The 21,889-nt window shown below is 40.9% G+C and overlaps 1 protein-coding gene and 1 long non-coding RNA gene across 2 annotated transcripts in view; both read left to right on the top strand.

Moving 5' to 3' along the window:
- Positions 1–2,290, top strand: part of LOC134064343 (uncharacterized) — a 190,387-nt gene extending 188,097 nt beyond the window's left edge. The window contains exon 5 of the long non-coding RNA XR_009936289.1: positions 2,185–2,290. This is a non-coding gene — a long non-coding RNA (uncharacterized LOC134064343). The remainder of the gene's footprint in view (positions 1–2,184) is intronic.
- Positions 2,291–15,595: 13,305 nt separating this feature from the next.
- nkx6.2 (NK6 homeobox 2) lies at positions 15,596–20,477 on the top strand. Its single transcript, XM_062520261.1, has 3 exons — positions 15,596–16,170; positions 16,927–17,099; positions 19,784–20,477. The coding sequence occupies exons 1-3, from the start codon at positions 15,762–15,764 to the stop codon at positions 20,006–20,008; spliced, it is 807 nt and encodes a 268-aa protein (XP_062376245.1). The 5' UTR covers positions 15,596–15,761; the 3' UTR covers positions 20,009–20,477.
- Positions 20,478–21,889: the final 1,412 nt, after the last annotated feature.

Genomic DNA, 21,889 nt, shown 5'->3' with positions numbered 1-21,889 from the left:
TAAATAGATAAATGTTTAAATTTAATAGATAAATGTTGATAAATGCTAGGGGAAGGAAGTATTTGACCCCCTATGTAACCCTATGGGAATTTAACACATAGGGTTAACATAGGGGCAGGCAGATTTTTATTTTTAAAGGCCAGCTATTTCATGGATCCAGGATATTATGCATCCCGATAAATTTCCCTTGGCCTTGGGAATTAAAATAGCCCCACATCATCACATACCCTTCACCATAGCTAGAGATTGGCATGGTGCTTTTTCCAATAGGAAAAAGCCTGTTTGATTTGCATTGAGCTCAATGAGCATCAAACAGGCTAATAGGCCTACTGGAAAACTCTCACGCTTGCCATTTTCTGAAACTTGGCAGCCCTGATAGTGTAACGAAGAGACTCTTGTGTGGGGGCGGATCTGTGGGGGAAATCAATGTGAATTGGAATTGTACATTGTAATTGATAACACCTGCGTGCTCAGCGCTGTTCATCAGTTCATCTGTTCATTTGACCCCCTATGTAACCCTATGGGAATTTAACACATAGGGTTAACATAGGGGCAGGCAGATTTTTATTTTTAAAGGCCAGCTATTTCATGGATCCAGGATATTATGCATCCCGATAAATTTCCCTTGGCCTTGGGAATTAAAATAGCCCCACATCATCACATACCCTTCACCATAGCTAGAGATTAGCATGGTGCTTTTTCCAGTAGGAATAAAGCCTGTTTGATTTGCATTGAGCTCAATGAGCATCAAACAGGCTAATAGGCCTACTGGAAAACTCTCACGCTTGCCATTTTCTGAAACTTGGCAGCCCTGATAGTGTAACGAAGAGACTCTTGTGTGGGGGCGGATCTGTGGGGGAAATCAATGTGAATTGGAATTGTACATTGTAATTGATAACACCTGCGTGCTCAGCGCTGTTCATCAGTCGCTTCCCAGTCAGGGGGTTTTCCACGTTAAGCCTACCTTACATTGACAGACTTTGCAAAGATTTGGAAAAGATTTTTGAAAGACTACTGTCTCAGACCCTCTCACATCTAAAGACAATTCATTGAGTTTCTAGTCACAGTCTAGTCACAGGCCAGTCTCAGATTAGGATTTTGCAAAGACTGTGGGTCACTATTTACAAGACTGCTGCTAGATTCCTTCAAATTATTTCCATCGTGCAATAGGCTACACGTCATCATTAACAGGAACTCACATGATAGCCTACTCATATCAAAGTAATTTTTTCGCGTTTCTGCAGCATTGTTTGATGTGTGACATCACTAACAGATATAGAGTTGTTCTGTCACGTAGAACAGCCGTCTAATAAATTATAAGAAATGAAATAACAAATAATCATATAGGCTACAGCTGTCGCCTATTTTGCCCCTTCCTGTTTCATGTTCGACCGTGGTTACTATTGGTTTTTAATGTTCACGTCACTATTTGCATGAGCCACGACTGAAAAGACTTCCGATAATATCAAACATGTTTGATATTGTCGTAACGGCAAAACTAGAAAAAGACTGCCTCCGACGGACTTAAAACCGCTAAGATTGGCACCTTACACTAAACGATTTAGATGACGGGAGCGCGCTGCGATTCTAGTACAACTCCCAAGATTGCCGCCCGATTTTGGAAATGTAGTCGCCGACTGTTAAAACAGGTCAAAATCGTGCAATGTAAGCCAGCCTTTAGCTGCTGTGGAGGCTTCGTTGGATCGGGTACTTCACCGGCCAGCAGGCCGGTCAGCGGGTGAGACCACACAAGAGTCTCTTCGTTACACTATTCTAACGCTTAGAGATACGGCTCGAATGCATAACTTAGGTTAGTCTCCCTAATGTAGGCTACGTTGTGAGACGTTAGCAAAGTTCACTTGAATGCAGCCGTTTTGAACACATTTGCGCCGCATGTTAAGCAGAATTAATAGCAGTTTAGCTCGCCGTATGTGGCAACAACAATCCTTCAACAATCGTTAATGTTTTGTTAAATGCACATGCAGAGGCAGCGGTTTCATTCGGGCAAAGAAAAAGCTGCGTGCGTAAAAAGCGCGGCTCAATGAAAGTGATTCAATTGATAACATGATTTAAAAATAATTTCAATCGATTCGTACAACAGAGAACATTATTTCGTGGCGGCCAGCCACAGATTACTCAATGTATGGGAAACACTGTTAATGAAAATGTTTCCTGTCATTTCAGCTGCGGTGAAAAATGGAGCAACAAGGCTACGGACCGTGACATCGGGAGAGCTGTGGCAGATCATCTTAAACATGATGCACCTGGACGGTCCGGTGGCGGAGACTTCAAGAATTAAATAAAATTACAATGAAATGGATAATGTTTGTTTGACTGTTTGTTTACGCCTAGCTTGCTATTGTAATGTAGGCCTATTAGATTATGTATTTATCATCTAGATGGTTGGTTAAGTTGGTAAATGAAAATGCTTAATGCACATTTTAAAAGCCTATAATAGGATAATATAGGCTTATTTTAACAGCAATAGTATGGGTAATGGTAAAGTTAGTAAGTGCTTAATGCACATTATTTAAAAGCCTATAATAGGATAATATAGGCTTATAAATTAATATATAACAGCAATATTCTGGTTGAAAATAGGTCCATGGCAGCACCTAAACAAGACGTGGTTTCAACCAAATATAAACGTTGAAAAGGCGTCTTTCCATAGACTTCTTTTCAACGACCATGAAAAGACGTCATCTAACCTTTCACTTTTAAACCAAACTGGGCCGTTGTTTCGACGACTTGACTAGACGTCTTTTCAACGACTTTTGAACGTGATTTTGCTGGGGGGGATGTCCACCAAATCTGGGCCATTTCCGTGAAAGTCCCTGAGCCACACCAGAGCTCAGTTGCTGAGTAGCGTTACCAATTCCGCACATAGCTGCCAAATTTCAAGAGTTTTAGAGCATGCCAAGTTGTTAAAAAAGGAAAAACGTCGTCACAAAGAAAATCTGAGCAAAAACAATAGGGCCTTGCACCTATGGTGCAGACGCTGCTTCAGCGGCCGCACCTCGGTGCTCGGGCCCTAATTAAGTCAATGGGCAAGGGGCAGTGAGTGACTGATTCTCCTGGGGGGGAAAAACAGGGTGCTTTTAACCGACCGGGTCGCGTCGGAAGCATACATCAGTAGCCTACTCTGCAACTTCTCCAGGTAGACGGTGGGAAAGATCTGCTGCAAAAAGAGTGAGAGGACATCCGTGTCCGACCGTGCTATTCACGTTCTAAGTCGATGTACACGTGAGGACTTCGCGCGAGGCTTGAAGAAGATTGTAGTAGTCATACTGTAGGCCAGTGCTTGAAGTGGGCCGGAACGCAGCGGAACGCAGCGGAACGCAGTTCCGTCTTCTGTATTTTCGTCTTTTGGGTTCCACCACTTTTTTCAGCGTTCCGGTACTTACTGAAACTGATCCGACGCAGTGACAGTCACACAGAATAGACAATATCACAAGACCGATGAAAGACTACATTACCCACGAGCCACAACAGTGCCCTATCACAGTGTTTCTCAATCTACCGGGCCTTGAGAAGATTACCATCGGGCCGCCGGCAGACCCTTTCTGCCCTCTTCGAGGGACGCACCATGCGGCCGCGGCCGCACCCATTCTTCTCGGTCTTATTGCTGCGCGAGAACATCGCACAGAAATAACATGCATATCATATGAAACTGTAGAACCTGGCCTTTCCAATGGTACTAGCCGCTAGTTTCTGTGATGAACGGTTTGCGAGATAATTAGCGTTGAAAATTACAGTTACCTACAAAAATGAATGGCACATTCAGTTCTGCGTCATACCCATTCGTCTCTGTGAAATATCTGACGATTTCGTTACTGCCCTATGGCAAACTACATATCAAAATAAACAGGAGATCCTACTGATTCCAACGGCGTATAGAATGCCTCTGTGTAATTAGCTATAATCACGATAAATCCTTTTTGGAAATCACATCAAATTTCTGAATTTTTTCATACCTCTCCATATCCCCCACTTCAAAATAATGTATTTTTCATATCAGAAGTTGTATTCAGACCCCTGTTTGTCATATAGCCATGGACCCAAAATAGCAATAGAAAGAACACTTAAGGAGCTTGCACACTGCTCGAACAAAACGCTAACAAACACGGACAAACACAAACAGTTCGGTCAGTGTGGACGGTCAGTCCGCTGTTGTTTGTCACTGTCTGACATAGTCCGAAGGAGTTCGACATGTCGAGTCCGGTCCGGTAAAGTTTTAGAATGTTCGTGCAGTGTAGATGTCAAGTGCCCTGTATAGATATGTGTATAGGTATGTATATAAATATGTGTATGCTTGTATGTGTATATCTGCTTGCCCTCATCTGTCTAGTTGTGCATGTGTTGTGGACTATAGATGGGATTCATGACGAATCTCATTACGATGGCTGGAAGAGAGACTCGCAGCTGATTGACTGGCAATTGACTCCAAATGAACTAATCATGGAGGTATTATAAGAACTGGAGAAAGTGAACAAGTCCCGCCCCCATTCATTTCAATGGGAATGCTAGGCTAGTGAAAAGTGCCAAAATTGAAAAAATTTTTCAGGCTTCAACATGGCATTTCAAGAGGCTTGTTTCCGGTGCCGTTTTACTTAGCCAATTAAGTGCCAGGTTACTGACTGACGTAAGGTACAGAACGAGAGCTCGTGCCCACACTAAGCTCGTGCATGAACTGACAGTGGAACAGCCACCAATCAGCATGAGGAAAACGTAGGGAAAACGGCACCGGACATGATGTATTTCTGGAAAATGGCGATGAGGAAGTGCCCTGCTAATCGGCGAAGCTAATCAGTCAAATCCTGACCCCCTGGAACTAATTGAGGCCAGAATGAACGCAGGGTGGGGATTGGGTGTTTTTCTGTATAAAAGGAGGGATTGACAGACAGTCAGGAGATTCGGGAAAAGACCGGAGAGTCCCGGAGACGGGGGAATATCACAACACGGAAGCGGCCCGGGACGGTGGCGGAGCGACTGACGCTGAGGAGTGATCCAGTACAACGCAAGCTAAGTGTTTCATTAAGGGACGTCTGAAAGCTCCATCCCGACGGGTGTTGATACTAGCTTATAGCTGCTGTGATTGTGGCGAACCGTGCTCTGATTGTTGTGTGTTTTCAGCGAGCTGCCAACGCCGGCTGGATGACCTGCATCGGACGAGAACTATAACCGGGAAGTGGAGTGTGGAGACGAACGTCGGATGATCTGCTTTTGCTACGCTCTCAACTCTTCTTGGAGAGGGAAGTTCTAGTTCCAGTCTGTTAACCCGTTGCTGTGTCAATGTCGGTATCCGCCGTTCATTCCGACATACCAGCACTCCGACATTGACGTCCAATTGTCGTAGTGGAGGCATGTCTCCTTATGGGAAAAAGTCCCACCACTCCGACATTTTTTTTTTTCATGGTCGCAGTGGCGGTATTTCACTTTTTTTTCAAACAACGTGCCATTCCGACATGAGGTAATTAATAGGCTATTAATGTTACAGTTATTATTTTGCTGTCACTTCGTCTTTTTTATGGCCTAGAAGGTTGTATTTGGTATCTGTGGATAGCTCTAGCTCTCCTCTTTTATCTGACATGCAAGTCATATATTTTTGACCAGGCGTTTCACGAGTAAATCAAACGAAAGTAGCGAGCCGAAGCTATATGACATTCTTATTTGTTTGTCACTTCGTCTGTTTTTATAACACAAAAGGATCGATGTGTTTGGTATCAACGGAAAGCTCTGTTTCTCCTCTTTCATTTGATATGCTTGTCATGTCTGTGCGATGCCTGGTCCCGGAGTAATCCAAGCGAGAGCAGTGGCTGTGTGCGTGAACGCAGAGCAATATAGACTGTAAATATGATATACTTTGATTTAAATTCATGATTTTATTTTATACTTTACACTTGATCGTACAGACACGTGTCTAGTCTCGTTGGAAAGCCCCGGTTCTGCTCTTTCATGCAATATAGGTCTCATCTCGCTGTGACTAATAATCACGGAGCAATGTAACAGAGAAGAATGGGTGTGTTTTTTGACGCACTTTGCATCCGTCGGGCTCATAGGGTCCGTTAAATTGACTTGGAAAAAAATAGGATTTGTAAACTGTCGGAATGGGGGTACTAAAATGTGTCGGATTGGCAGCATGTCTAAATAGCAGCATGTCGAAATAGAGGCATGTCTAAATGGAAGCATGTCGTAGTGGTGGCATGTCTGAGTGGCAGCATGTAACCGTCAATGTCTGCGTTATCTATTCCATATAGCCACGTACTGAGCTGCTTGTTGTGATTCTTCCAGTGGAGGCGGACCTTTCAGCCACTGCGCTGCTGCAGCGCCGAGGGTGTGTTCGCTGTGTTCCGGACCGCACAACTCCACAGGATCAACGCGACGTCACCGATCTAGTTTCCCCCGGACTGCCGATACCAGCAGGCGATTGGACAGTGGGTTGGTGTCTTCTCCTTGTGCAGTGTATTTGGACTTTTATTTACTGGTCGGCAGGGGCCGCCGACCAGTACGGACTTTTATTGTGTTGGACTGTTCAGGGCCGGGCTGGGACATCCAGAACCGATTTGCTGTCACCTATTGACCTTAGACTAATAGCATTTCCTGTCCCTTTCTGATGTGGAGTGAATTCACTATGATATTTTGGGCTTGAAAAGTTGATGTGGGTTTTGATGTGTTTAACTTATGAAGAAATACTCTGATGCTGTGTGTTTATTTATTATGCTGTGGGTCTGCATGAAATTATACACTGGGCAGGTTTTGATTCTGAGGCCTTAAGCTGTCAGTGGGGGGGTGGCGACTGGCTGGTGAAGCCCTATTACATCTGCCTGCCTTGTTACAGCCCTGTATTGATGTGTAGGCCTACTTACTAAAATAAACTTTATAAAATCTAGTGGTGTGTTGCCTGTGTATTGGTGGATCTGGTTCAATTATTGTGGGGGAAAATAGCCCCTCGGCACGACATAGACACTTTTCCAACAAACTTCAACAATCTGACCCCTTGTTGGCATGACAACTAGGCTCAGCTCGCGTGCATAAAGGTATAAGTATAGTCGAGGCGCCCGACCTGTCACGCGACAATGTGACGTCAAAATGACGTAATTTCCTGTGTCGCGAGCCAGATTTTCAGCCGCGCTCGACGTGTCGCACACTGAACATTTGATATCAGGCACGCGCGCCAACCTTGTACGACAACTAGGAAGAGATTGAAGCCAATGTCCTTCTACAGTCATAAACCACATTCAGGCATTATCATAAAGTCTATCCCACATCTTTAAGCCCATTCATTTTTAAAACGACTGTAGTCATGAAGTTTGAATAATAGTAAGTTTGAGAAGTGGGAAGTTAACTTGGCTAGGCTGCAGCGAGAGTTGCCGTTTGGATGACTGATTTGTTTACAGTCGTGAACTAGGTTGGATAAGTTAAAGTTATCAGTGAGAGTTGCAACAGGAGGAATTAGGGGGAAATGACTAGGACCGAGGCACATAAGCATTCCAGCAAAAGGTAACGAAGAGATTTATTTTCAACCAAAGGATATCTGCAAGACCTAAAAAAAAAAAAAAAAAAATCTCTTTCCATTTAGGGAGATTACACAAACTCATCTCATAAACGAGATGGTAGGCTAATCCTTCAGTTGTGCAAGCTAAGTCTGAAATATCAGCAAAGAAGCTAGTTGCTACTGCCATTAACGTCAATGGATATGTGCCTCTGTTCAGGAGAATACTGGAAATTGTGTCGCGACTACCACGCGCAAGTATACATGGTTACAAACGTTCCCCGTGACGTCAACATGTCGCACGACAAGTCTGGTGCGTGGACTGTACCGGGGCCTTAACACCCGCGAGCGGATACTTTAATGTTACTTTTAGCCTTTCACTTATCTCCTGACTCGTAAAAAATAGCGATTGAAATGGCTGGTTTTTGGACTGTTGAAAATGAAGATCGGCTCATCGAGCTGTGGGAGGAAAGTAGCCAAGTTGCCCAAAATGTATCTAGCTTCCTTACGAAAAAAAACCCTGTGTGTTTTAGTTTAACCAGAGACACTAATATGGTTCACAAATGAAGACCAGAGAGGTTTTGTTTATTGTTATTATCCCTGTAGGTTTAGGCTAGCCTATACTTTGTTTCTGCCCATCTTGGTGCATTTTTAAATTAGTCAATGCTGAAGTTTGTAAACCTACCAGCAAATCATGTAGGCTTGCCTAAATTGATGAGAGAGAGAGAGAGAGAGAGAGAGAGAGAGAGATGCCAATGAACATGTGCATGAGCCAGCAGTATACAGTAGGTCTTCATGTAAGCTTGAACCTTATCAGGTAGTGCACGGGGTAGTTGGTCTGTGATATGTTAAAGTAGACTGAAGTAGGCCTAGATCGTTCATAATGTTTATGTAAATCTACTTGTTGTGCAGAAGCAGCAGTCAAAGCAAAGATGGAAACCCTGAGGACACAGTACAGGCGCTATTTGAAAGAGAAGCCATCAGGCAGCGATGGATCCATCACACCGAGACAGACCTGGATGCTGCAAAGGATGAAATTCCTAGAAGCCCATATGAAAAAAAGACCATCAAAATCAAACATATCGCCAAATGTAAGAATTTTGTTTGGGCAACAAATGATTTAATTAATCATGCTTACCAGGCTAGTTCCTTGTGGAATCATTGAGGTCAGTTGGAATGAAGATATTCTGTTAGAATATCCCTAACCTTTTTAGCCTGCTGAGGAGGATTTGTACTGCCTGGCAGACTAGCTTGTTGTAATACAGGATCCTGACTCCAGCTATCAGGTGTCTCAGGGACTTCATAGACATTGCTGTGTTCCTCTCGAAGGAAGTTGTGCATTGCACAGCATGCACAATGCTTTCGACTACCTCTGGCTTTTGGTTGATCGTGGTGAAAAACACCCGCCACCGGTTGGCTAGTATGCCAAAGGCATTCTCTACTACCCTTCGAGCTCTGGACAGTCTATAGTTAAATAACTGGTGTTCCTCGGTGAGGCCACTTCTAGCGTATGGCTTCATGATGTATGCCTTCAGTGGGAATGCTTCATCCGCTACTAGGTAGTATGGTATAATTTTGTCTGAGCCTGGTAGAGGAGAAGGTGGGGGGATGATGGCAGTGTGTTGTTGGATTGACTCTTCAAGTGTGCAGCCCCTGAATACACCTCCATCTGATACTCTACCATTGCATCCTATGTCGACGTACAGAAATTTGTAGTCACTGTCTACAAGGGCCATAAGAACAATCAAATTGAAATGTTTATAGTTATAGTACAGTGAACCACTGTTTGGTGGAGGCCTGATGGCAACATGTTTCCCATCCAGAGCGCCCAGACAGTGGGGAAACTGCCAGCTCTTCTGAAATCCTTCGGCAACCTTCAGCCACTCTGTTGTTGAATTGGGGCACTGAAATAAGAAATATTAAATTGCTTATGTTATTATTTCAACAGGAGAGTTCATCTGATCTTCCAGAAGACAATGAAACTGCTGATGAGGGTAACAGCTTCAATGACCCAACAGACACAACAGAAGACATTGAAGAGGAAGACCCTTCAAACCATCTAAACCCTCCACCCTCAAACTCAACTACTCCTCGACCTAAGCCGAGAAAGAGGTCAGCCCAAGATTAGGGTTGGGTATCGAGAATCGAGAATCGATGGGAACCGGGACTATCTTTCCAATTCTCCCGGAATCGTTCAAAAGTTTAAATTTCAATTCCTAGTATCGATTCCCAGTCTGCGAACCAGAAGAAGAAGCCGCTAAACACCAACAAAGAAGGTGTTTGCATAACCGAGCTGAGGCAACAAGACGACAGTTCATAGATTTGATATTTATATTGTAGTTGAAAACAGCCCTGTGAGAAATGTATAGTAAAGTTCATAGAATTAAAATTGATGGAGAAGATCAGACTATGTCATTCAGAAAGACCGTTGGTTAGCTAGCTCATTTAAAATATTCGAACTTTTTTGACCCTGCTTCTTACAAGAATCGGAATCGAGAATCGTTAGGAACCGGAATCGAATCAAGGAATCGAAATCGGAATCGGAATCGTTCAAATTCAAACGATACCCAACCCTACCCAAGATCCTGCCCAAGAAAAGGACATGCAGATGCTGGAAGCGGTAAATGCCACACTGCGCTCTCTCAGTGAGAGTGCAGCTGTGAGACCACGTGACCATATCACAACATACTGTCAATATTTAGAGAATGAGTTCCGACAGATTGAGTCTGCAGACCCACATTACTTTTGTTTTGTTCAAAGCCAAATTAATCAATTTATCTACAACAGACCAAATTCTCACAATGACTCCTTTGGATATAATTGATTCAATTGCTTTAGATGTTGAAAGTGATTGAAAATGTTGACATACAGTATGTAGCCTATATAATTAAAAAGTAATAATACAATACAAAATATAATTATTACTTACACACCCACACACACACACACACACACACACTACATATATACAGCGCCCTCCACAATTATTGGCACCCCTGGTTAAGATGTGTTCTTTAGCTTCTAATAAATTCATTTTTTTCCAAATAATATAGGACCACAACGAAAAAAAGCGTAAAATCTAACCATACAAGTGCATTTATTTAGAAGGAAAAAAATCCCACATTAAGAAATAATTATTTTACATCAAATCATGTGTGCCACAATTATTGGCACCCCTGATGTTAATGCTTTGTACAACCCCCTTTTGCTAATAAAACAGCACCTAATCTTGTCTTATAATGTTTCACAAGATTAGAGAAAACAGAAAGAGGGATCTTCGACCATTCCTCTTTGCACAAAATCTCCAAATCATCCAACGACCTCTGCACTCTCCTCTTCAACTCACCCCACAGGTTTTCAATGGGGTTGAGGTCTGGGAACTGAGATGGCCATGGTAGGAGCTTGATACGGTGTCTGGTGAACCATTTCTGTGTAGACTTGGCCATATGTTTAGGGTCATTATCTTGCTGAAAGACCCAGTGATGACCTATCTTCAGCTTTCGGGCAGAGGCCACCAGATTTTAATTTAAAATTTCCTGGTATTTCAAAGCATTCATGATGCCATGCAGCCTAACAAGGTTCCCAGGCCCTTTGGAAGAGAAACAGGCCCACAGCATCACCGATCCTCCCCCATACTTCACAGTGGGCATGAGGTGCTGTTCTACATACTCATCTTTTTGTTACGCCAGACCAACTTAGAGTGTTTGTTGCCAAAAAGCTCTAACTTTGTCTCATCTGACCAAAGCACACAGTCCCAGTTGAAGGCCCAGTACCGCTCCAGACGTTTGTGCTTATGATTTTGAGTGAGAAAGGTTTTTTTCCCTGCATGCCTCCCAAACAACTTGTTGGCATGTAGATAGCGCCTGATGGTTGTTTTGGAGACTTTGTGACCCCAAGATGCAACCATTTGATGCAATTCTGTAACAGTGAGTTTTGGAGATATTTTTATTTCTCTTACCATCCTCCTCTCTGTGCGTGGTGGCAAAATAAACTTGCGTCCTCTTCCAGGCTTGTTTACCACTGTTCCAGTTGTTTTAAACTTCTTAACGATTCCTCTGACCATAGATATGGGCAGGTGTGCGAGTGGCTATTTTCTTATAGCCATATAGCCTTACTTGTGAAGGTCGACACACATCTGCCTTACTTGAACAGTGTGTTTCTTTGTCTTTCCCATGTTGAAGAGAAATGGCCTCTGTGTCACGTCATATTGATAGCCCAGGGAAACAGGATGTTAAGAATTACTAATTAAATGTTCCTACATACTCTGATTGACTTTGTAAACTACTGTAGAAATGACAGAAATGACAGAAATACTTTAATTACATTTATTTCCTAGGAATTGTTAGGGGTGCCAATAATTGTGGAACAGGTGATTTTATGAAGAATAATTATTTCTCAGTCAGGGATTTTTTTCCCACCTTAAAATTCTCTTGAGTTGAAGGTTAATTTTTTTCTACAATTTTCAGTGTGAGAGTATGCTTCTACAATAAAAAATGTATTTATTTTAAGGCTTCTAACGCATCTTAACCAGGGGTGCCAATAATTGTGGAGGGCGCTGTATATCAATCATAATACAACATAATGTAGGCCTATTATACAACATACATAGGCCTACAACATTAAGTATATACAACTAAAAACAAGGAAAAATATTATTATTCTATTTATTGTGCATATTCAACTATATGTCGGCCTATATGCTAATGTATTCAGTTATGTGCAATATAATCTATGTTATAACATTATATTGTAAATGTGAGATATTATAATATGATAATGTAATGTATCATATTAAATGGTAAAAACAAGGAAATGTTTGTATAACATAGAACAGAAAAATATTTGTATTATTATTTAATCTATTTATTAAATACATATTCAAATGTAATCATGCTTTGTCATCTTCGTAATTTGCTATGGTTAATACTAGGATACAAGGATACATGGAAGTTTATTTGTGTGTGCGTGTGTGCGTGTGTGTGTGTGTGTGTGTGTGTGTGTGTGTGTGTGTGTGTGTGTGTGTGTGTGTGTGTGTGTGTGTGTGTGTGTGGAGTGTGAGGAGCGCATGGAGAAGTGTGGTGCTTACCTTAAGATATTTCTCAGAGAGGACTTGATATATGGCAGCACAAGTCTCAGGGATGATTGCTCGGATGGTTGAGCAACCAATTCGAAACTGGTATGACAGACTTTGGAATGTTTCACCTGTTAAACAAAAAGGTTATACACAATTTATACAGCCATGCTTACTCTTTTAAGCAAACTATGAATGAATTGGAATTGGACCTTGCCTGTTGCCAAAAATCGCAAGGTGACCATCAGACGCTCACCAGGAGAGATGCAGTCTCTGAAATTCGTATTTTTCCTATTTATCAGGGGTGTTACCATTATACGTAATAGCTCAAAAGCCTGGGGCGCAAAGCGTAAAAAGTTTGCAAAGGCTGGAGTGTCTTCGGACCTCAGCTCCCTGCACAAGTTTGGGTAAGCCCCCTGGTTTTGATGTCTTAAAAGCCATGGTTTACACCATATTCTCCTCCCGAATCTTCGTGTTTGTTGGCGATCCTGTATACGCCTAGTAGCTCTATAAGCCAGCCAGACCAACACCACTTTCATTACATTAATCAAAGTAGGCATATCCATTATAAAACTATAAGTAGCCTAGGAAAGTAATTAGTAGTCTAGATAGCAGCCACCTTTGACCTTGACAGTTATGTCAGTTGATGTTTGGGCAGTGTAGAATGCACACCTGAGCATTTGAACATTCTAAAGACTTTTGCCAACAGTTGCAGTCTTTAGAATGTTGGTGTTTGTTGGCACTTGTTTGGGCGGTGTGCAAGCTGCTTTACAGTCACACTTACCCACTTGTTCTGACTTTTGACCTAATCTCTGTTCTTGGCCAGTTATTGTTAATTAAATCAATGTAAGTAGGCCTACAGCCTATTTCACAGTTTTCTTCATCTGGGCCTTTAGCCCAAAGGTTTCTGGTTCTAGGGCCCTTATTAGCCCAGTTAGGCCTACAAGTGGCTATACTGCACTGGTCTGGTTTGTGTTGTTTTAATGGTTTTCCATATTCCATTTGTTAATTAGAAAAAAGTAACCTAGGCCTATAGGTTAGTGGTTGAAAAAAATATTAAATAAAAAAAGTTTTTCAACCAACACATCCTAAAGACTTAATTTTTTTTTTTCACCGCACAAATGTCAAATGTCAGAAAATTAGAGTTCCTGCACTTATTTTTTCCCACTTCAAGCACTGAATATTGTGGAAATAATTGTACCCTATATGTCCACCAGATGTCTCCCAAAGACTATGTCCCAGTGGGCACTGTACCTATTTCTATTTTCTTTTAGCCTACCTCAAAACTACTACTGCATTAAGCCCGTTCTTAACGTCGTAGTTTGTGCACTTGTGACATAAAGGTCACAGGCTAAACCATACAGGGTTTTTTTGTTCATTACCATAGCGTTTTCATTTGAATGCCAACATAATTATTTTTATAGGCTATCTTCATAATTGCACTGACAGTTTGACTCTCAATAGGAACAAAAACTCTGGTTGTGTTTTTGTTTGTTTGCTCTCTTTTTTTGGCTTCAATAGCGCACACGATAGGCCTTTTAGTCTAGGCCTACTATTAAACTGAGAACTTCAAAATATTTTTCAGGTCTACCCGACCCGAAATTTTCCTTGAGCGGTAATATAGCCCACCCATAATGAAAATGTTGCTTGCAATGGCCTTCTTGATATTTAAATGATGTTTCGTAGTTTGTGGTAGATGCGTTAAGCCTATGATTTAATGTTACTTCGCACAATAAAGAAAGAAAGAAAGAAAAAAACGGTTCCTAAACTGGAAAGACTATAGTCAGTTGTTAAAACTGGTCGCTTAAATCTTTCCGTCTTATTGTGTATAGATAAAGCTTTATTTCTGAGTTCAGACTGCTGATTAGTTTGGGGTAGAGATACACTTTTATATATTTATCTGACAGCCCGTTGCCTAAGTTCATTTGACATGCATTATAGCGTCAATTTTACTTCCAGGTTTCACTGTTTAATTAGGGCACTACACTTTTGTTACTAAGACGAACAAGAGAAGAACTAAGAGATTTTAACTAGCCTAATTAACCTATAGGCTATATGATTTTCTTTTATTTGCGCACGGAAACCAAAGTGGTCGAACTTTGCTCCCTCCTTGCTAAGGAGAAATAGCCGACAGGGAAACTATCGAAGCCAGTGTAGAGTGTTTAACACTAAAGGCATGGTTATTGTAGCTGTTATTTGGATATTTAGACTATTTGTGTTTTATGTCTTTAGTTGTCTTTTGTGTAGCTGTGCGGACAGACTGTTTGATAGGCATGCTGCATTGGTCTCTACCCAGACCATCACACACAACCACACATGACAACGTGAAAAAAAACAGGATTTGTTTGAAACAGACTGACCAAAAACATGTATAGGCAACAACGTTGAAACTATCTATTTTCCGTGATGAAATAAGATTGTCGCTGTTCCACTGGTCAGGTGCCATCAAGAAATAGCCTATGCGTGGCTCGTTTCATTTGCCAAAACAACTACAACAAAAACTAAGACGAACTCACGTGTTATACGATAGGTTACCCTTATTGATTGCAGTCCTCCATGCACTTTTCAATACCATTTTCGTATCAGAATTAGGCCTACTAAATAGAAGTGCGCTGCCGCGCAAAGCACTCAAGGCAATCAAGAGAAGTGATGGGCCAAATGTGTAATTCCAACGCAGGCTAATGAAAATAGACAATTCTCCATAAAAGATCAGTTATTATCAGCACTTAAACAACACTGATATCGCTTCCATGAAGCTACCCTACGCCTAAAGCGTCCCAGTATTTACCATCCAATGAAAGGCCACTATAAGTTAACGTTATCCAATGGAGAGGAAGCACATGCAGGCTGGACCGATATCACTACGGTATCTCTTCAGACTCATTCATAGCAATAGACATTTAGCACGCAGTTCTGCTCAACCAGATGCCCGACATTAGGGTACGTCTTAACCTATACTTTAATGTGCTGCTCTCATGAGCTCGGATACTTTGGCAAACCGCCAGGCATTGGTCAGACTGTGATATGAGCAAAAAGTTTATTTGTTTTACTTTTTTCCGTCCCAGTGTTTCAGATAGGCGTATGGAGTAAATATACCAAAAAAGGTTCACTTTGCGTAGCCTATGTAGCCTACATTCGAAGCGCTTTTACACTTTGGCTTTGTTCATAAAGGAAATCTCGTTAATAGCCTACTAACAAATGATATATGTTGGACAGATGGAAGCTAATAGACAGAGTGCTTTCGTAGTAGGCAGTACGCCACTGGCAGCGCTGCATAACATGACCGAGATGAAGACTTCTTTATTTCCCTACTCCTTACAAAATCCCACGGGGTTTAAAGCATCCCCGCTCACCAGCATAAACGCCCAGATCGCCCTGGGAACACCACATGGAATTAGTGACATCCTGGGAAGACCCATCACCGCAGCAGGACAACTGCTATCGGGTTTTCCAAGGATAAATGGACTGGCCACCTCTGCTGGAATGTACTTTAATCCTGTATCTCGTTATACGAAACCACTGACAGAGCTACCGGGAAGAGCACCCATCTTCTGGTCAGGAGTCATGCAGACCACCCCTTGGAGGGATTCGCGGGTGACATGTCCAGGTAAGTTGTATTCCCTGGAGGTAACGAAGCCTACATCAGGTGAATAGGCTAGGCCTACTTGAGGTCAAGATTGCAGTGCCACTAGCCGCCATTTTTTAGAAAGATGATTTTGGCTAAATGTGTGCATTAATTTGAGTTTCCTTGTCTGTAGGGTATTTTATAATGTCAAGAAAGACCTTGACAAAACCACAATCATGCTCATATTTTTATTTCAACGTTTTATTTCAACTTCTAAAACGCATTAGTTTAGCCTTCCACATGCACTGTCGGACCTGCAATCAAGCCCTTAATTTAATCCCTTATAATGCTTTAGGCTATAAACTGACCTTAATTTCTTTGTAATAGGCCTATAGTTTTTCTGTTCTTGGCCATATAAAGGATAAACCATTTCCCCTTTATGTTTTTCAGATTTGCTCCTTAATGTTATTCTTTAACATTCCTTATTAATCCCATAGTATACTTCTTATCTTTAATAGGCCTATATTGTATTGCGGCTCTCAGTTTTTGTCATCGTAGCCTATCTACACAGTTAAGTAGCCTAGACTATCCAACCTGTTGATTGGCCCTTAATTAGGCTACATGGAGTTGTGATCAATGAATTTACGCTGAAAACTGGTAAATGTCCAAATAACCGATGAGTAGCTTCGGGCAAAGTTAACTAAGCCATTTCTAAAGAGAGCGTTTCTATTTATTTATTTTACATGAATTTCCCTGCTACTAGAACACATCTGACTCAACATTAAAAATGTCTTTTAGCTCAAGCTAATATGCTGCTGGACAAGGATGGCAAGAAGAAGCATTCAAGACCAACATTTTCAGGACAACAGATATTTGCTTTGGAGAAAACTTTCGAACAAACTAAGTACCTTGCCGGTCCAGAGAGGGCTCGTCTCGCTTATTCCTTGGGCATGACAGAAAGTCAAGTCAAGGTGAAAGAAGTTACGATTATTATTAACATTATGCTGCACAACATTCAACAACATGTGTAGGTAGGTATGACAAATATGTACATTCAAAAGTTTCAGGACAAGTAGCCTAACATATCTAAGTGTCTATCTTTTCTTTCATTTATTATTTTAAAAAGATTAGGCCTATACAGTACTGTGACGCAATAGGCTATTGCAAGGTCTCGGTTATTTAAGTGAACTAATTTCTATTAGATCTAGGCCTTGTTTAAACATCATGCTTTAACTTTTTTTAACATGCAATGTTGATGTCGCTATTTTGTTATTCCTTTGGGCTATGCTATGTTAGAGAGCGCCTAGAGACGCGTTTTAAAGAAGCTATACGCATATTTTCCCCAGCCTGAAACACAATGCAGCCTAACTTAGCCCGTAGTTTACCATTTCCCCCTGAAAGTATGGAGCCTACCAAACCATGAAAAAAGGTAGTTCTTTCATAAATAGTCATTTTGAATTATTTTACACCTAAACGAAAGTAGGCCTATACACAAATTTGAGCATGAAACTCCATTATAGCCTATTATTTTCAAATGTTAGTGATTTAGGAATAGTCTAATATGTCCGAATTTTATTTTTAAAATATGGGTGGACTATGGGCATTTGATAGACCTAGGTTTAATTGGATGCACTGTAGGTAACCTATAGCCTAACAATGATTGATATGCTATTTGGGCATTACAGGGGAGCTACACCAGACGCGTAACTTAAGCGTTCCGTTCGCGACGCGTATGTTGCAGCCGGTCGCAGCAGTTAATTATCACTGTATAATAGGGGAGCTACACCAGACGCAACAGTGGCGCGTACATTCGAAGAAAATAGACCCATCTTCTAAAATGGATTTTACGCGTCGCAAACGGAACGCTTCAGTTACGCTGGTGTAGCTCCCCTGTTAGTCGCATCATGATAATGAATAGGGGAGTGTCGGGACGACCAGCAGAAGCCATTCTTTTGTGGCTAATAGGCACATAGCCTCTGTCCTGTGTCAAATAGGGAAATAGTTACGGGCACACACGTGCGTGTCATCTAGCCTAGGCCTTGAGTTGAGCAGTTGAACAAATGCATTTTTTCGCATCACTCTCGGGGCGAATGAAAATCACACGTCAAACGACAATTAATAATGAAAACCTCTCACAGCGCCGATATTTTTGACACTGTAGGCTATGTACATATGTATATCATGAATGTTTCATTTGACTGTGCTACTTTTAAATTTCTTTCAGTAGACTAGATAGAATTAGTGACAGAAAATACACTAATGAGCACCTATTCACACTTTTGATTGACAAAGCCTAAATAAGATTTAGCACCATACATTAGCTGAATGATCACTGTAGGTAGGCCTATGTAGCTGAAAACCATCCATTAGCCTACACGCTTGGCTTGATGTTGAGGTCAGATAGGTGCAGTGGGCTAGCCTTCTATAGGCTTTTCATGCACGCATTATGAAAAAAATGTTTAGATTTTTTATTATTGATTTTATTACTCTATATGAGCCCAATATTGAAAATCTGTTGGAATTTTTTTAAAATATGATTTTATATAGAAGTTATGTTACTGTCCACGTATGTGGACAGTGCGCAACAAAGGGGTGAAAAAGAAAAAAATGTAATGACAGAAAATATGAAAAATATGGCCCTCTACTACCTCCATACTACCCACCCAGCCCTCTACTACCCCCATACTACCCACCCACCTCTCTACTACCTCCATACTACCCGCCCACCCCTCTACTACCCCCATTACTACTCACCGACCCTCACCCACCCCTCTACTACCCCCATATTACTCACCCCTCCACTACCACCACTACCCAACCACCCCTCTACTACATCCATACTACTCACCCCTCTACTACTACCCCACCCACCCCTCTAGTACTCTCATACCCACCCCTCTACTACCCCCATATTACCATACCACCTTGGCATTACCACATGTAATTAGGTCATTATTTATAAATATGTTTACCAAATGTTTGTTTCTTTGTAATTTTAAGCAGTTAAAATCATATTTGAAAAAAAAAAATGAAAAAATCCTAGTTCCAAAATCTGATTTTTGGTCATTTAACTCCTCTGTTGCGCAACGTCCACATACGTGGACAGTTGCTTTTTAGGGTCTACAAACTATTTTACATCAGATTTAATTTCTGAAAACATAGAGTTGTTCAACACACTCTCCTGTACAGCATTTTGCCTTCTTGAGTACTAACTTTTTACAGATATGCCTGGAGCATTCAGCATATGGCCATTACTGTCACTCATGTTGAATTGATGATGTCATCAAGCAGTCAATATTCCAAATATAAGATGATACATATTGTTAATATATTGCCATGGACCTACTAAAACAGCCCTGAAGTGGATTGGTGTATATCAACATGATAAATAAATAGAAAACAGAGTTAAAGTTAATGTCCACACACGTGGACATTGCGCATAGCAACATAGCGGAATTGAAGACTCAGAGAAAACGCGAGTAGGCCTATAGGGATAGGCTATATATTTTGACTAGAGTTTCATCTCTCCTGGCCTTAACATTAGTCTACAGCCATATGAACGACCCACGCAGTTTCACGTTCAGTGGTTGGCCTATTTAATGTATCATTCACTTTACAGCGAATGCCTGCGCTAATATTATTATTTCCGTATCAGGTCTGGTTTCAAAACAGGAGAACCAAATGGCGAAAAAGACATGCTGCAGAAATGGCAACTGCCAAAAAGAAACAGGACTCTGAAACGGAGAAAATGAATGAAACTTCGGACATCGAGGACGATGATGAGTACAACAAGCCCCTGGACCCAAACTCAGATGATGAAAAAATCACTAGACTGCTGAAAAAACACAAGACCACCTCGCATCAACCCATGCCGCAATAACTCGAAAATGTGATGGCAACGTCCAATAAACCGATTTAAACAGGGTAGGCTAGGCTATAAGATACATAAATATATGTAGAGAGAGCGTGTGTGTGTGTGTGTGTGTGTGAGAGAGAGAGAGAGAGATAGAGAGAAATAGAGAGAGAAAGATGTGAATACATGTACAGTTTTTTATGATGATGCTTATTTTACAACTTCATTACCAGCAGCTCATAGGGATTGAGGAAAGTCTAGGCTATCTGACTAGTCTAGTTACAGTCTGTCTAACATGAGTTAGGCTATGCGTAGCCTGCCTCTTGACTATTTGTGTTAACTTGTTGGCTGTGTTAAGCTAATTAATGTGTATAAGTATTTTAACAAGGTTAGTTTTCACAGAAGTGAATTTTATTCTCATTTCAAGCCTGCAGTGTGCCAACTCCCAAACAGGACTGCATATGATTTGCTGAATAAAGAAAGTAACGGGCTAGGGCTTTGTATCACAAATAAATTATTTAACAACTTTTTTACGATATCCAGCTGGTATGCCATTAATTAGCTGACCATGTCATTTTGTTGTGGGGCCATTATTTCTCATTATTATTATTATTATTATTGTTTTATTGTTGTTATTATAAATATTATGTGAGAGAATTTGAAATGGAGCAAAATCCAAATGGTTGCAAAAAAGTACTTTCACTTTCATCTCAAACATGGTCCTACCATAATGAAGACATAATACAAGACATTCAACATTAAAAACTGAAGGTTTTCTATGATTTGATGAAATAATCAGCTACTACATAAAGACTATTAGATTCAAGATATTTATTATTTTAAGACTAAAATCCACATGGTTGCCTTTGCGATTTACATTAACCCACCATGTTCTGGTCAAAATAGTTTTCTAAAAACATCTATTAATCATAGGCTACTGTCATGAGATTTGTTCACATAGGGCATTTGAACACAATATGTTTTCATGGCATTTTTTATTTATTTGAATGTTTATTTCCTTAACCTTTACCTGCGGTGTTCCTGGTCAGAAATGAACCATAAAACATGAGTGGGTGAAGAAAAATAATGTGTTTTCACACATAGTCCTTTTTAAAAGAACCAAACTCAGTACACTCGACCACAAAAACTGTAGATCTATCTCTAAGCTACTTTTTTATCTCGAAAAAGATATTTAAATACTTACTTATACTCATCTTATTTAAATACTTTTCATATCCATGACAAGTTTTAGTCTGATTTTAGAACCAAGCATAGCACCGAATCTGCTCTTCTGAGGGTAATTATATCCTCCTCACTATTGACTCTGGTTCCTGTGCCATTTTAGTTCTATTTGATCGTATTTGACACAATTGATCATGATGGGGGAAAAAACAACAACTTGGGGTGCACCAAATCCAAGGTTTGGGCGAATCTTTAGCTTTTTGATGGGGTTCGGATTCTTCCAAACCATGCTTCATCAATCAAACCCTGCGCAGTGTTTCTGTCGCTGCTAGAACATAAGATTGCATAACATAACATAACATTGCAATGGGCTATCCAAGTTACAGAAGCTCTTTCTAGCTTATTTATCCACATCGTCTTGTGTCTGCTTGCCATTTGTGAAGTGCTCACGAAAATCATATAAATTATCATGCAAAAGACTTATCTCCTATGATCCAAGATAGACATTCTATCTAGGTTTTTGAACATTTATTTTATCTGATGACATAGAAAACTTTGCATCCCCGTATAGTATATCAGTTGTCTAAAACTGAGACTCCTCACAGAGGCTCTTAAATTAGCCTCTCTCACAGTCTTAAAGTGGCAAGAATACTTATACTGAAGAATAAAATGTAGCCTAATGATATCACAAATAAGTGTAATAGTTTAGTTCACATGCTTATCCAA

The sequence above is a fragment of the Sardina pilchardus genome, chromosome 18 (genome assembly GCF_963854185.1).
Source record: "Sardina pilchardus chromosome 18, fSarPil1.1, whole genome shotgun sequence".
NCBI lineage: Eukaryota > Metazoa > Chordata > Actinopteri > Clupeiformes > Clupeidae > Sardina > Sardina pilchardus.
Note: the sequence above shows the minus strand (reverse complement) of the source record. Positions and strands in the feature narration are given on the sequence as shown.